Here is a 14,409-nt window from a genome sequence, read left to right as displayed (position 1 = left end):
GTCGCATTTTCGTCCTTTAATTCTTTGTATTTGAGTTTTGGGATGTGTTGGGCAGGTTTCAAATAGGTTGGTTATGATTAAAAACAAATGGTTGATGTCCAGATTTTGGTTTCTTTGCTCGAGTGAGGCTTTTATCACTCGAGCGAGCTTTGGGTTTTAGTTCCTTCGCTCGAGCCAGGGTTCCTTCGCTCGAGCGAGATTTGAGTGGTGTGTCTCTTCGCTCGAGCGAGAACTCTTGCGCTCGAGCGTGCGTCTGCGTCCCTTTTTGACCTGAAGCTTGTGTTTCTTCGCTCGAGCGAGCGAGGTCTATGTTTTGAGTTTCTTTGCTCGAGCGAGCACTCTTGCGCTCGACCGTGCTTCTGGGTTGCAGACCTGAAGCTTCGCATTGTTCGCTTGAGCGACGTTTCTTGCGCTCGAGAGAGGTTCTTTTGTGTTTGGTCGCTCGAGCGACTACTCCTTCGCTCGAGCGAGCCTCTAGTATATTAATGGCAGCAGCGGGTTTTTACACACTTTTTCACTCTGTTCTTCCTCCAAACTCTAGATCCGGCACACTCTCTCTCTACATACACTTTCTCTCTACAAATACCCTTGGTTCTTGGGTGTGTCTACCCTAGTCCCTTTGTAAAAAGTGTGGAGCTTTGCGTGGGCTATATTTTGATCTGAAAAAGTTGGGCTTTGGAGCACTTTGAGTTTCTTCCTCTTTCTCCTTTGAGCTCCGAAATTTGAGGTAGGGTTAAACTACTCCTTCTTATGAGTTTTAACATAAATTTTAGTCATTTTGTATAAATGGTGAGTTATGGAAATTTTGGGAAGTTAGGGTTTTGAAATTGAAATTATAAAAGAGAGGTTTGTTAATGTGGAGTTCCATGTGTATATGAGACCTTGGAAAATGGGGTTATTGATGTAAAATTCATGAAATTGAGCCTTGGGGTTGATGTTTGAGAAAGGGAGGAAAATGCCCTAATTAAGTTTAAATAATTAATTTGTATAATTAATTTTGATAAATTGTGGGAATATGAAATTGGTTTGGAAATCATGAAATTGGATGGAATTATGGTTGAATGGTGTAGTTGGATTGATAAATCACTCACCGATGAAAAATGAAATAATTTATCAGTTTGATAAATTTATTATCTGTTTAGAAATAGCTGCTTTGGGCTATCGGTGGAGGATAGTTTTGATTGTTGTAGACACTGCATGTTGATTACGGAAAATTGAAACTAATCAATAGAACTATGTCATTGAATATGACGGATAGAATAACACACTGAATATGTGCTTTGATTGATCATTGTATATGATGAAGTGTTTAAATACATTGTATATGTGTGTTGATTGGGAGGAGATAGGGGATGTACTCTGTTATTTGGGAGGAGATAGGGGATTGAATCTATTGATAATTAAGTTGGCCGGAGTGTCCAGGGTGAAAGTCCCGAAACCTTATGTGCATCTGAATGATGTTGATGATTGAAGTGTTGTTAATATGAGTTGTAGTCTCATTTTGAGTTGTTAATGAATCGAAGTGTTGTTTTCTTATGAGTTGTAGTCTCATTTGAATTACTGGAATAGACGAACTATGTAATGAAATGAATTGGAAATACAAATGGAGCTCACTTGAAAGATGAATATCAATGTTGGTGGATTATAAAAATGGCGTATATCGATGCACATGTATTGAACATTTGTCAAATGCTAATGTTTTAGTTATTTCTCATATTTGGTTTAGTATATCTCTACTGAGCTTTGGCTCACCCTATATAGGACATCATTTTCAGGTACAGGTGATATGCCGCCTCCAAGGATGTAGCCTGGGAGGTTTAGAAGCTGAAGGCATATTTTTGTGATTATCTTTGTATTACATGTAATTCAGGCCAAGGGCTTAAATATGTTAAGAGTTAGAACTCTCTTCTGTTGTAACCAAGTGTTGACTTGGAAAGTTGTAAGCCCGCAGGGCATTTACTTTTGTTGTCAACATGTAATACTTTTGTAATGAACACTCTGATAAATGAATATATGTTTATTTCTCATTTGTTTATGGATATCATGAATGATTGGTTTATATGTATTATTTTGAGGGCGTTACACTGCTTGATGCCATTTCTCATGAAATCTCTCACAATGATACCAATACCGATAACTCCCATCTTTTAAATTTTCATATGTATTCCTTTTAAGTAGTTCACTAAATTCCATCACATTGACATAATAAAAATGTTAATGGGTAAAGTAACTGAAATATTGAATATAAGTTAATGCAAGAAAAATGAAGGGCGGTGGAAAATTAAAACTCAACATTATTTATTACAAAGTTGAAGATGTGTAATAAATTATACATTTAGTTAAAAATTTAAATTTAAAAAAAAAAAAAAATCATTTGAAATCAAGAATTCTTCAAAGCTAATGAAACATCTTTCATTGGCCCTGTTTGGTAGAGCTGTGGGAAAGTGCTTATAGCTTATACCTTAACAGCTTATAGCTTATAACTCTGAACATAAGTTGATTTTTGACTTATAAATTAAGCATCTCCTGCCCCATTCAAAGAATAAGTTGATTTTTGACTTACAAAAAATTATAAGTTGCATTGTTAAGTTAAACCAAACACATCAAAATAACTTAAATTAAGCTGAAAGCTGAAATAAGTAGCTTTTAAGCTGCACCAAACAGGCACATTGTAGCTTATAGGAAAGTAGGTCGATGGTTTAGATTGAAAACAAATCCAAAAATTAGAATTTAAATTCATAAAATTAAAAATTAAAGCTTATTTTTCTTTTAACAAAATTCAAACTCTGATTTTTTATTTTTTTTTTATTTTTGTAATTTCCCCTCAGAAAACTACCAGTAAAGAGATGCTCTGCCTTACCCAAATGCAACTTTATTGAAAACTTGTAAAGAAGCCTTGATGAATGACCTTGAAGACATATACATTTGATTCAATAAATAAATACATACAGCTAGTTTTTCATGAGAGAGGCAAATTACTATATACTATCTCTCAAGACTTTAATTTGCCAACCTAGAAGTAGAAAGGGAAGACAATAGAAAGAGATTTCCCTTCCTCTCTCAGTAGCTTCTTCCATTGCATTTCTCATTGATGTCATTGTCTTTCCTCATCCAAACACCATTCTGATCACATGGGAAGGAATTGAGGCCGGGACATTCTACTTTCTCCAAGTAAATCAAATTGGGAAATAACATCATAATGTCTTTCCAAGGCATCTCTAAGTTACTCAAGTATTTCAATTTTAACATTTCAACTGTGGTAGCTACTATTTTGTCCAAATTATACAATAGTCCTCCTCTGATGTAAAGTTTCTTCAAGTTCTTCAAATTGCCAGACCACAACCAACCAGGTGTATCTATGTCAGGAAAACCCTCAAGCTCTAGTTTTTGCAATGATGAAGGAAGTTCCAATGAGAGAGGAAGTTTTGGATCACGTTGCTCAATGAATGATCTTGTCAGTGTTGTCTGCTTGGAAAATAGTTGTGCTTGCTTAGGTGAATCATCGGTTTTACCTTGTAAAATGCATCCTGACCAAGATATTTTCAACTTTCGTAGAATTTTTAATCTTTGCAAATGATGAAGCTGCTGATCTGTTGGAAATTCTTTCATACTTGTGAATATGCTCAATTTTCGTAACTTTGGCAATTTTGTCAAATCATTGATAGTGCATGACTTTTTATCCTTGGAATCTCCAATAATAAATCCCTTAAGGACTTCGAGATTAGATAGTGCACCAAGCCCCTTAGGCATGTGATCTAAAAGGTAACACTCAGATATATCCAAGTGTATCAAATTTTCAAGCAAGCCAATCCAATCTGGAACCACCTCAAGGTTGTGACACGCTTTGAGATCCAGAACTTGAAGTTCAGTCAGTTGTGAAATGAACTGAGGAAGCTCTGTAATCAAAGAAATTCCTCGAAGGCTAAGAAAAGTTAATTGTTTCATATTCTTGAGTGCATTGAGAATTTTGATGTCTGGGATTTCAATGTGATGGGTGACCGAGTTCTGCCACCTTCCCAAGTAAACAACATTGACATCAGTGCCGGTTTTGAAAATAAATTCATGTCTTCCATCAATAATAGCCGCATCAACGTTGACTATGCATCTTTCCCAACAGGCGAAGCGAATAGCCGGAAAATAATCAAAATCATCTAATTCAAAGGTTACAGCAGAACGAATGTAAGGGGGTATCCTGTAGCTATCCACAACCAATCCACAATTTTTGTAGATAGGCTCGATGAAGCCCTTTGCAGTAAGCTCATTCAACATCCCGTTGGCAAGATGCTCTGCTTCTTCTAGGTATGGAAATCTCTTTCCAATCCACGAGTAAATCACAAACCTTTTCTTCATGGTAGCCATTTCTGGGAAAATCCGGAAAAAATACAAAATAATTTTTTGTTTCGGAGGGAGGTTATGGAAAGATACCTGGATATCTGCAAGTGCAGGGGTGTGATCAAACTTTGGCTCCTTGTACAAGCTGTGCAAATAACCGGACTTGTTTACATCGACTTGGTAGTTGCTGCTGCTACTGTTAATGGATCCATCATCAAACCATGGTTTCCGATGTGGTTTTGAATCATCATCATAATGGATTTTAAGCTTGGAGGGAATCTGGGATTTCAACTTCTTGACAGACATTTTCAGTTGGTCAAGTTCGTTAGTATCACTCCCTCCTTCTCTTGTTTTGAGCTCCTCAAATTTCTCACAAGCCTGGTTGATTTGCACATTCATATGATCTACAAACTTCTGAATCTCTGTCATGGTCTCTTTCAAGAAATTAAGATCTCGACCAATCATGTTAGTGAGATCAGGATCTGTAACTTGGTAGTCGTCGTTGTTGTTTGTGGCGGTGGTAGCTTTGTGGTGGTGGTTGTTAAGTGGATTTGGTTGGGAGATACTACTGTCCATGGCTTTGAAAGGAACTACTACCAAAGCAGGGTCGTGTTGGAGTCTTGGCTAGAGAGAGAGAGAGAGAGAGAGGTTTTTTCTTTGATGGTCTGGTCTGGGTTTCAAAGAGAAAAATGGATCCTGAGAGACAGTGAACACGTTTTTTCTTTGATGGTCTGGGCTGGGTTTCAAAGAGAGAGATGGATCATGAGAGAGAAGAAACGCTGTGACACCATAAGAGAGAGAGAGACGAAGTGTGTGTCTGGGCCGATTTCCCTGACTATCACATTTTCAAAATTTTATTCTCACTTTTTATTTTTATTCTTATAAAAACGACTTTAGCAATACTATATTTTAGAAAACGACTTTTGAAAAGTTGTATTTTGCAATTAAAATAATAAAAAAATTTGAACATTGAAAATTGGTTTTGAAAAAGTTAATTTTAATTAAGTTTTAATTAATTTTGAATTAATTACAAATGGTTTTGATTTACACAAAATTTCTTTTTTAATTTATATTTTTAACATAACTATTTTTTGATAAAAAATATTTTTAATACAAAAACAATTTTAGAAAAATGTTTTATATTTGTTTTCCCATGTGGGAAGGTTGTTGGATCTGGGAACCAAAAGAAGAGAGAGAGAGAGCAACAATTCAAATGCATTCAAAAATGAGTTTCAAAAATATTTTTAATACAAAAATGATTTTAGAAAAATTGTGTTATATTTGTTTTCTCATGTGGGAAGGTTGTTGGACTTGGGAACAAAAAGAAGAGAGAGAGAGAGCAACAATTCTAATGTATTCAAAGATGAGTTTCTTTAGTAAATCACAACACAGACAAAACATGATCCATATAATACTCAATAAATCTCATCAAGATTCCACATTCAATTACTTATTATGCCCTTGTTTGGCATGAGTTAAACGGAGATTTTTTGACTAAAATATTCACAAAAGGGAAAAGTTGGGGATCATGAAAATTTTGTCATGAAAAATTTATGATCCTTGGATTACCTTGATTAGTGTGTGGTGCTTTATTCTAAGTATAATCTAAGGGTCATAAAGCTTTCATGATTATTTTCATGAAAGATTTTTCATGATACCTAGCATTGCTGTTCACAAAAAGTTAAAATAAGTTTTTTAGTTCAATAAGACAAATGGGCTGTTTGGGAAGTAGGATTTTTACTTAATTTAGGCTAAAATTCACAAAAAGACAAACTAAACTAAAATAGTTAATAAGACTAAATGTCACATCAAATCCATAATCATTTAATTTTTTGTCTCACAAACATCACATCCAAGCACAAAAAAATCCAACCATCTTCCCAAATACAAAAATTTTAACCTAGTAAAATAGTCAAAAACTAAAATAACCTACTAAAATAGTCAAAAACTAAAATAGCCTATTAAAATAGCAACTTCCCAAATACTCACAAAATGTCACATCTAAACCATAATTATTTCATTTTTTCTTTCACAAAAGTCAAAAAAACTAAAAAATCTATCACAAATGATACTTTTTAACCCTAGGCTAAAATAGTTAAAAAGCCAAAAAGTCAACCCACATCCCAAACGAACTTTATATAAAACATATATTGTGGAGGTTTGGGAAATTGTTATTTTAATAGGCTATTTTAGTTTTTGTCTACTTTAGTAAATTAAAATTTTTGTGTTTAGAAAGATAATTAAATTTTTTTATAGTTGGATGTGATGTTTGTATTTTTAAATTAAAGATTACTTTAATTTATATTTTCAACATAAATATTTTTTGACCAAAAATATTTTTAATACAAAAATGATTTTAGAAAAGCGTTTTATAACCGAACACACCACTCAAAATTACTCAAAACTCAATTTAAAAATTAACTTCAAAACTCAACCAAACACACAACTCAAAACTCAATTCAAAACTTAAAACCAAACTCTTTTCAAAATTCTATTTTTAAAAAATATTTTTATTTTGTTTTTTAAAATTATTTTTAGAATCATGATTTGAGTGTGGAGTCGTGTTTTGAGTCATCAGTTTTGAAAAGAAAAAATTTGTTTAGTTATGAGTTTTGAAAAGAATTTTGAGTTGTATTTTGAGTTTTGAGTTATTTTTTAAAATTTTTTGGTCAACTAGCCAGACGTCGTCCGGGGGGACATTCGCAAGGATGACCGAGTAGACATGTTTTCAAAAGTGGATGTGGAATCAATGTTTGAAAATTGTAACCAAACACAACATTCAAACCTATATGTAGAAAATGAGGAGACCGTGGAAGATCAGGAATGTGTGTGTATATATAGGGGTTGTTTAGGAAGTGAGATTTTAGCTTAATTTAAGCTAAAATTTACAAAAAGATAAAATATGCTAAAATAGTTAATAAGACAAAATATCACATCAAACACAATCATTTTATTTTTTCTCTCATAAACATCATATCCAACTATAAAAAAATCCAATTATCTTTCCAAACACAAAAATTTTAATATACTAAAATAGCCAAAAACTAAAATAACCTACTAAAATAACAGCTTTCAAAACTTTCACAATATATGTTTTATGTAATAAGTAATTGAACGTGGAATCTTGATAAGATTTGTTGGAGTATTATATGAATTATATTTTGTCTGTGTTGTGATTTTCTAAAGAAACCCATCTTTGAATGCATTGGAATTGCTACTTACTCTCTCTCTCTCTCTCTCTCTCTCTCTCTCTTCTTTTGGTTCCCAAGTCCAACAACCTTCCCACGTGGGAAAACAAACAAAGAAAAAAAAATTGTGAAAACAGTTTTTCTAAATCCATTTTATAAAACGACTTTTCTAAAACCGTTTTTGTATTAAAAATATTTTTGGTCAAAAAATATTTATGTTAAAAATATAAATTTAAAAAAAAAATTAGTGTAAAAACGGTTTTACCAAAACCGTTTTTAGTTAATTTAGAATTAATTAAAACCAACTTTTCCAAAGCCGATTTTCTGTGTTCAAATTTTATTATTATTTTAATCGTAAAACACGGCTTTTTAAAAGTCGTTTTCTGAAAAACAGCATTACTAAAGCTGCTTTACCCTACAATGGAAATAAAGATAAAAGCCACCCTAGAGTGGGAATAAAGTTTTGAAAATGTCATAGTTAGAGAGATCAGCCGTGTGTTTGGGAGAGAGAGAGAGAGACGCCAAGTGAGATTGAGAAAAGGTGCAGAAGAGATAAAGAAGGGAGTGGCCTACTACAGATGTTTACCGAGGCAATAATTGATGAGATGCGGGGAAGAAATATGGCCCACTGGCCGGGACCAGGGTTATTGAACCGCGTTATCTTGAGAGAACTTGAGGGTGGATTTTGGGAAATTCTATTTCCACACACCAAATTATTTATGTGTACATCTTTTCTCAATCCACATATTTAGTAATTTGATTTTTACTTCTTTATCTCAATCCACACACGTCACATTCCAAACATACCCTCACCTTCTCTGTGCACATCCTCTCATTCCATCATTTCTCACTCCAAAAACCTTATCCCTAACTACACCAGCTAACGACAATGGCGGCAACGACGACATCAACCACCGCCCCTTCCCAGCCTCTCAGCCATTCTCACACATCCCCTCATGCTGCCGTCACCTCCATTGCGATCATCGCCGGTCGCAGTCACCTCCATCACGATTATCACCGGTCGCCGTCACTTCTGCGATCCACCTCTCCACCCATTCTCCAGTCTTCTCCGCCACCTCCCCAGTCCTCTCCGCCTCCTCCATCGCGACGCAACCTCCCTTATTTACCACGATCGATCGATCGATTAACAGAGAAAGAAAAAGAGACAGAGAGAGATTCGATGGTTGATGCTCAAACAAACCCTATAGATTCGATAGTTGATATCTGTACATACTCAATTGGTTCGGCGATTGATATCCTAACGGCGGCGATCTGTTCAGCACTAGTTGTCCGAACAGACGCGATTTCTCTAACGATCTACAAAGAAAGAAAAAAAACGAAATGAGAAGGTTATGAATTGAAAGGAGTAGGGAAAGTGAAAGGAAATGCTATGTATGGTTGAGGTTTGGGCATGTGAGGCGGTGGCCATTGGTGAAGTGGCTGGTGAGATGGTGGTGGATGAGATGGTAATTTTGTTAACGGATAAAATTGTGATTCTGAAAAAATTCATTAAGTGTGTGGAGTAAAGAAACTTAGTGTGTGGAAATAGAATTTTCTGTGGATTTTATTACGGTTCCGCCTTGGTTTATGGAATTTATTATGAATTTTATTTTAATGATTTGAATTATTTATTTTATAATTTTTTTTTGAGTATATTATTTATAAAAAAAATTAAATTGATTCAATAATTATAATATTTTCATTTTATCTTATTTTTCTAAAAAGATAAATAGTCTATTTTAATAAAAATATTTGTTTAATTTTTCGAAAACAAAAGTAATAAAATAAAAATGTTATGATTATCGGTTCAACTTAATTTTTCTGTATAATAGGGAAATTGACGAATAAGTTCCGTATTTTGGACTTGTAATCCATATAGTTCCATATTTTTTCTTGTGATCCATTTAGTCCTTTTGGATATGTAATGACTCATTTACCCGCCACATTGGAGTGCCACATTATACCTGCCACGTTATAGTGTCATATTTTAAAAAAATACATTAAAGAGTTTTTTAATTTTTTTAGAGTGTCACATAATACCTGTTACGTTTGAAAAAAGTACACTAAGAAGTTTTTAATTTTTTTTAGAATGTCACATCATACTCGTCACGTTGTCGTATTTGGAAAAAGTACACTATTTTTAATTTTTTTTAGAGTGTCATGTACTTGTTTATGAGATGAGATTTATTGGTAAATATCCCTAAATAATATACATTAAAGACCCTACAAAATAAATAATTAGGATCATTGAAACGGAACTTGTAATGGACTCCACGGAGAAGCTCAACCCTCCTTTAAACAATGTGGAGGAAGTTTTACTTTGCCCCCAAACTATCACTCAAAATCAATTCAACATCCATTCTTTCGATTATATGAATTTTACACATAAACCATTCAATTTTGGATCAATTTCATCCCGCTGTCAACTGTTGTCTATGATTAGACAGAATTTACTGACTTTGCATCATGTTTTTATTTAAAACTTCATCTTTTCTCCAAAATTATCGATAAAATATTAATTAGACCCTCAAATTTCATTTTGTCAAGGGGTCTAACATTTTCGAAATAGCTTGGAAGGTGAAATGAAATTTGAGGGCCATATAAGTAACTTCAGTTTGATTATAAACGACAATTGATGGTGAAGATAAAATTGATGCAAAATTAAATAGTTTATATGTAAAATTGATTTTACTAGAAGAATAACAATTGATTTGATTTTTAAGTAATAGCTTTGGGGGCAAAGGGAAAGGAGAAAGGGATACTCCTCTCGAGGTCTGCCATATCCTTTTCATTCAAAAGTGTGTGAAGGGAGAAGCGAAATGGCTCTTTTTTTCACTTTTATGATTTTATCCTTTGAACACCACCTTCCAATTTAATTTTAAGGGTACAATAGTAAAATCCAGCAATAACTTTTCATTTCTTTTTCGTTTTCTTTCACGTTCAACCAAACAAGAGTAGGGAGAGGTAGATTCCTTTGCCTTGCATTCCTTTTATATCCTTCCTATCTTCCTAAATAAATTGTTAAACACATGAAACTTGTTTGTTTTTCAGGAAACATTCCATCAGGTGATGGGACAGAAATTGGTCAAGGGTTTTCTACGCAGATTCATGGCGGACTTGATCAGCTGCCGAGGTGTATATTCCGTGGAGAGCATATCCATGTTGGTGACGTTAACTTCCATGGAATGGGTACAAGTTCTGCTGCAGTTTACGCAGGAACAACTCAGAGTGCTGCCACTACTCAGGTGGCTGCACCAAGAGAGGGTGATGAAGGACTGTTCTTGTCTAATTTACTTCGTCAGATCATGCCCATCATATCTGAAAGCACAGCAAGTGGGTCAAGTATTCCATCATCTGAGGGCCGGGTGATATTGAGGATAGAACTACACAAGCATCCTCAACACAAGTGAGTTTGCTTTATTATCAGAGTTTCCCCAGTGTTACAGATGAAATTTAAGATATTTGTTTTCCAACTTGGACAGTCATTTGTAAAATGGCTGTCTAGCCTTTCTAACTGAACATTTTACATATGTACAGGCTCAGGACAACTCAAACAGAGGGGCCTCGTCAAGTAGTCGACATGGCAATTCACCATCCTCTCCAAGCTCCAAACGTCAAAGGGTAATTGCTTCTTTCTTTTAGTATGTCACACTGCACACACATATTCAATTAGAGGTCCTGTGGTTTTCTCTCGATTCTCGCAGAAACGCCGACATTTGTTTGGTGCTTGCTTGTTTTTTTCCCCATACCAATATGACATGCTTACAACCTTAGGCACAAGTGGTAATTTTTCACATAGTTCAAAGTCTTCCATGTTTGTTATCTAGAAAAGTTTGTCTTATCATCCTTGCTCTCACAAAAATTTCTCTGCTAATAACCACCCATTCTAGAATTATTTAATAGCTATCTGCAACCCCCCTCTAATTATATGATTGAGCATATGCATTTACGTATATGGATTGCCTAAAAATTTTCTTAGAAAACGAAATCCCGGCCTTGCCTGAGTGAAGTTATTTTATGGGCAGCCAGCAAAGTTTCTTAACAAAAAATGGACCAAGGCCTGTGATGTTGAATCTAATCCCTGCAGCGAAGGTTAGTAACCAAAAATGGACCTGTATGCAAGTGTTAGAGTGGGGCATGGTTGGTTACTTCAACCCCTGTAAGCATAAATCTAATTTAAAATTTCCTAATGCTCTGTTTGTTTGTTGGAAACTCTGGAGGGAAATAGAAAAAGCTATTCCAAGAGAATATATTCAGTGGGAATAAAGATATTTTTCTGATAAGTTAATGGAGTGAAATAAAGATTTTTGGTATTTTCCTACTTATGGGGATCCTTTAGTAAAAGTACTAGTATTGTTAATATTTCAATTGGGGAATAAAGATATTTTTCTGATAAGTTAACGGAGGGAAATAGAGATTTTTGGTATTTTCCTACTTTTAGGGATGCTTTAGTAAAACTACTAGTATTGTTAAAATTTCAATTTCCTAAAATACTTATAATTAAACTAAAATTAGTTGAGTAAATTAAACAATTGAGCCTTGTCCCGACTATTTGTGGTTGACTACATGAATCTTTTTCCATTTCAATCAATGAAGGGCTGAAATATTCTCAGGATTTATGATCATAAGGGTTCTATCAAAGTTTTACACTGTTTGTCAGCCACCTAACCCAAACCTTCTCTATCTGGCCTTGGGACCAGCTACGTAAAGATAAAACATTATACACACGCATGTAGAGTTAGTTGGGCAAGTTAATTGTTGGAAAATCTCTTTTTCTTTGAGATTTACTTTGTGGCCCAGTACTCTTTATACTGTGCAATGGATCTGCTCCTATTGGTGAATAAATGGAAGTGGCTGGCATTGCACTAAAATTTTCGATAGTGTTGTTTCTCGTTGTCAATATCAAATAAGGGAGGCATGCTTGAAAGGGGCTGTGAATACGCTGATCAGTCATTTTCTTAGTTTTGAGCTTGTTGATGTCTCGAAGAGTGGGGTGAGAATTTTTTGAAATGTTGTTTGGTGTTGGTCGGTTGGTGGAATTTTGAAACCTGCTAAATTGGGGTTGGAGGATGGTTGGAAGTGGCTAGAGTTTCAAAGTTTTTTTGGAAGCTTTGCTGCTCCGTCAGGTTGTAGAATTCTGGATCTTTCCTAGAGGTTGTGTTGTTGTAGCAGTGGCCAGATAACCCCTCAATGGTCATATAGACAGACTGGGGACTGTGACACTAAAAATCATCATGCGCTGAGGTGGCAACTTATTTGCAATGTGCAGAGGTGCAAGTGAGGCAGGATGACCAATCTTGAGTGAACAATCGATGGTCGTCGTTTGGGTGTTGCTTTACGCCAACAGCTGGTCCCAAGGAGGTCTGTGTTCGCGTCTTAGGCCTTACCTACATTTCTGGAATGATGCAGCTTTTAATGCCATAGGTGAGAGGTGTTGAGGTGGTATTGCAATTAAATGATGATATGACGTCAAAGAGTTTTCTTATATTAACCTCTTCATTTTTTGCTTTTTTGACTCCACACTACTACAAAAATAGTTAAAGATCACATTTGACAAAAAAAAAAGATCTCACTTTTATTGGAAGTGTGATAAAAAAAATTAGATTGGTATTTTAATCACACTTAATTTGATTGAGTGTGATAATATTTATTTTTTATGTCACTTTTCAATTAAGTGTGATTATATATATATTTTTTATTCACACCTTCTAATTAAAGTGTGATTATATATAGACTACTACTTTTTAATTACACTTTTTAAACAAGTGTGATTATATATATATATATATATATATTTTTTTTAATTACACATTCTAATTAAAGTGTGATTATTTATATATTTTTTAATCACACCTTCTAATTAAAGTGTGATTATATATACACTACTACTTTTTAATCACACTTTTTAAACAAGTGTGATTATATATATATTTTTAATCACACATTCTAATTAAAGTGTGATTATTTATATATTTTTTAATCACACATTCTAATTAAAGTGTAATTATTTATATATTTTTTAATCACACTTTCTAATTAAAGTGTGATTATATACACACTATTACTTTTTAATCACACTTTTTAAATAAGTGTGATTATATATATATTTTTTAATCACACATTTTAATTAAAGTGTGATTATATATACGTTACTACTTTTTAATCATACTTTCTAAATAAGTGTAATTATATATATATATATATATATATTTAATCACACTCCCTGAGAGGGTAATTTTTGGAGAGAATTGGACCGAGCTGTAAGATGGACTTGGCCCAAAGTGTGAAGGACTCAGTAAAAAGGCCGTAATGATATTTCGGCCCAGAAGAAGCATAGTTACTCCGGCCCAGGAGAGGTATGGTTACTCCGGTTAGGAGAGGTATAATTGCTTCGGCCCAAGATGGTGTAAAGCTACTCCGGTCTGGAGGTAACTTGATGTTAGTCCGATCTCAAAGTTAGTCCGGTTACGGTGTATTGTGGTTAGATCGGTCGGAACTTGCTACTCAGAAGCTTGGTCTCAGCATACCATGGTTGAACGGGAGAAAACCGAGCTAAGGATAATTCGGTCTTCTCTATGGCTCAGCATAGCCAGTGTTACTTCGGTCAAATGGTGATTCGGCCATGGAGAAAACCATCCCACTTGGTTTAAGCAGTGGAGGAGGGTGTAAAAGGATAAGCATTATCCTTAGGAGTATGAATCCTAGGAGGACTCTGCATGGAGAAATACAAGTCCCACTAGGATTGTGCCACGGGAAACTTATAAAAGCTTACAAACATCACCTTGGAGGAGGTAATTGAACACAATTCTTTCTGAAAGCATAAAACTTTGTCTATTTGTCAAGCTTACTGACTTAGGCATCGGAGAGGTTTCCGGCACACACCCGCCGG

At 34.5% G+C, this 14,409-nt stretch overlaps 2 protein-coding genes across 2 annotated transcripts; one reads left to right on the top strand and one right to left on the bottom strand.

The window, feature by feature from the left end:
* Nucleotides 1-3,060: 3,060 nt before the first annotated feature.
* On the bottom strand, nucleotides 3,061-4,908 carry LOC114276210 (disease resistance RPP13-like protein 4). Its single transcript, XM_082895303.1, has one exon. The coding sequence runs from the start codon at nucleotides 4,906-4,908 to the stop codon at nucleotides 3,061-3,063; it is 1,848 nt and encodes a 615-aa protein (XP_082751429.1).
* Nucleotides 4,909-10,530: 5,622 nt separating this feature from the next.
* Nucleotides 10,531-12,894, top strand: LOC114276218 (ubiquitin-like domain-containing protein CIP73). The gene is made up of 2 exons (XM_028218003.2): nucleotides 10,531-10,926; nucleotides 11,058-12,894. Exons 1-2 carry the CDS (start codon nucleotides 10,550-10,552, stop codon nucleotides 11,143-11,145), a joined length of 465 nt encoding a protein of 154 aa, XP_028073804.1. The 5' UTR covers nucleotides 10,531-10,549; the 3' UTR covers nucleotides 11,146-12,894.
* Nucleotides 12,895-14,409: the final 1,515 nt, after the last annotated feature.

The sequence above is a fragment of the Camellia sinensis genome, chromosome 11, assembly GCF_055761805.1.
Source record: "Camellia sinensis isolate YWXY chromosome 11, ASM5576180v1, whole genome shotgun sequence".
Lineage (NCBI taxonomy): Eukaryota > Viridiplantae > Streptophyta > Magnoliopsida > Ericales > Theaceae > Camellia > Camellia sinensis.
Note: the sequence above shows the minus strand (reverse complement) of the source record. Positions and strands in the feature narration are given on the sequence as shown.

Coding starts and splice junctions, on each gene's coding strand:
- LOC114276210 (XM_082895303.1), bottom strand. CDS start 4,908: ATGGACAGTAGTATCTCCCAACCAAATCCACTTAACAACCACCACCAC.
- LOC114276218 (XM_028218003.2), top strand. CDS start 10,550: ATGAAACTTGTTTGTTTTTCAGGAAACATTCCATCAGGTGATGGGACA. Junction 10,927..11,057: donor CACAAGCATCCTCAACACAA/GTGAGTTTGCTT, acceptor ACATATGTACAG/GCTCAGGACAACTCAAACAG.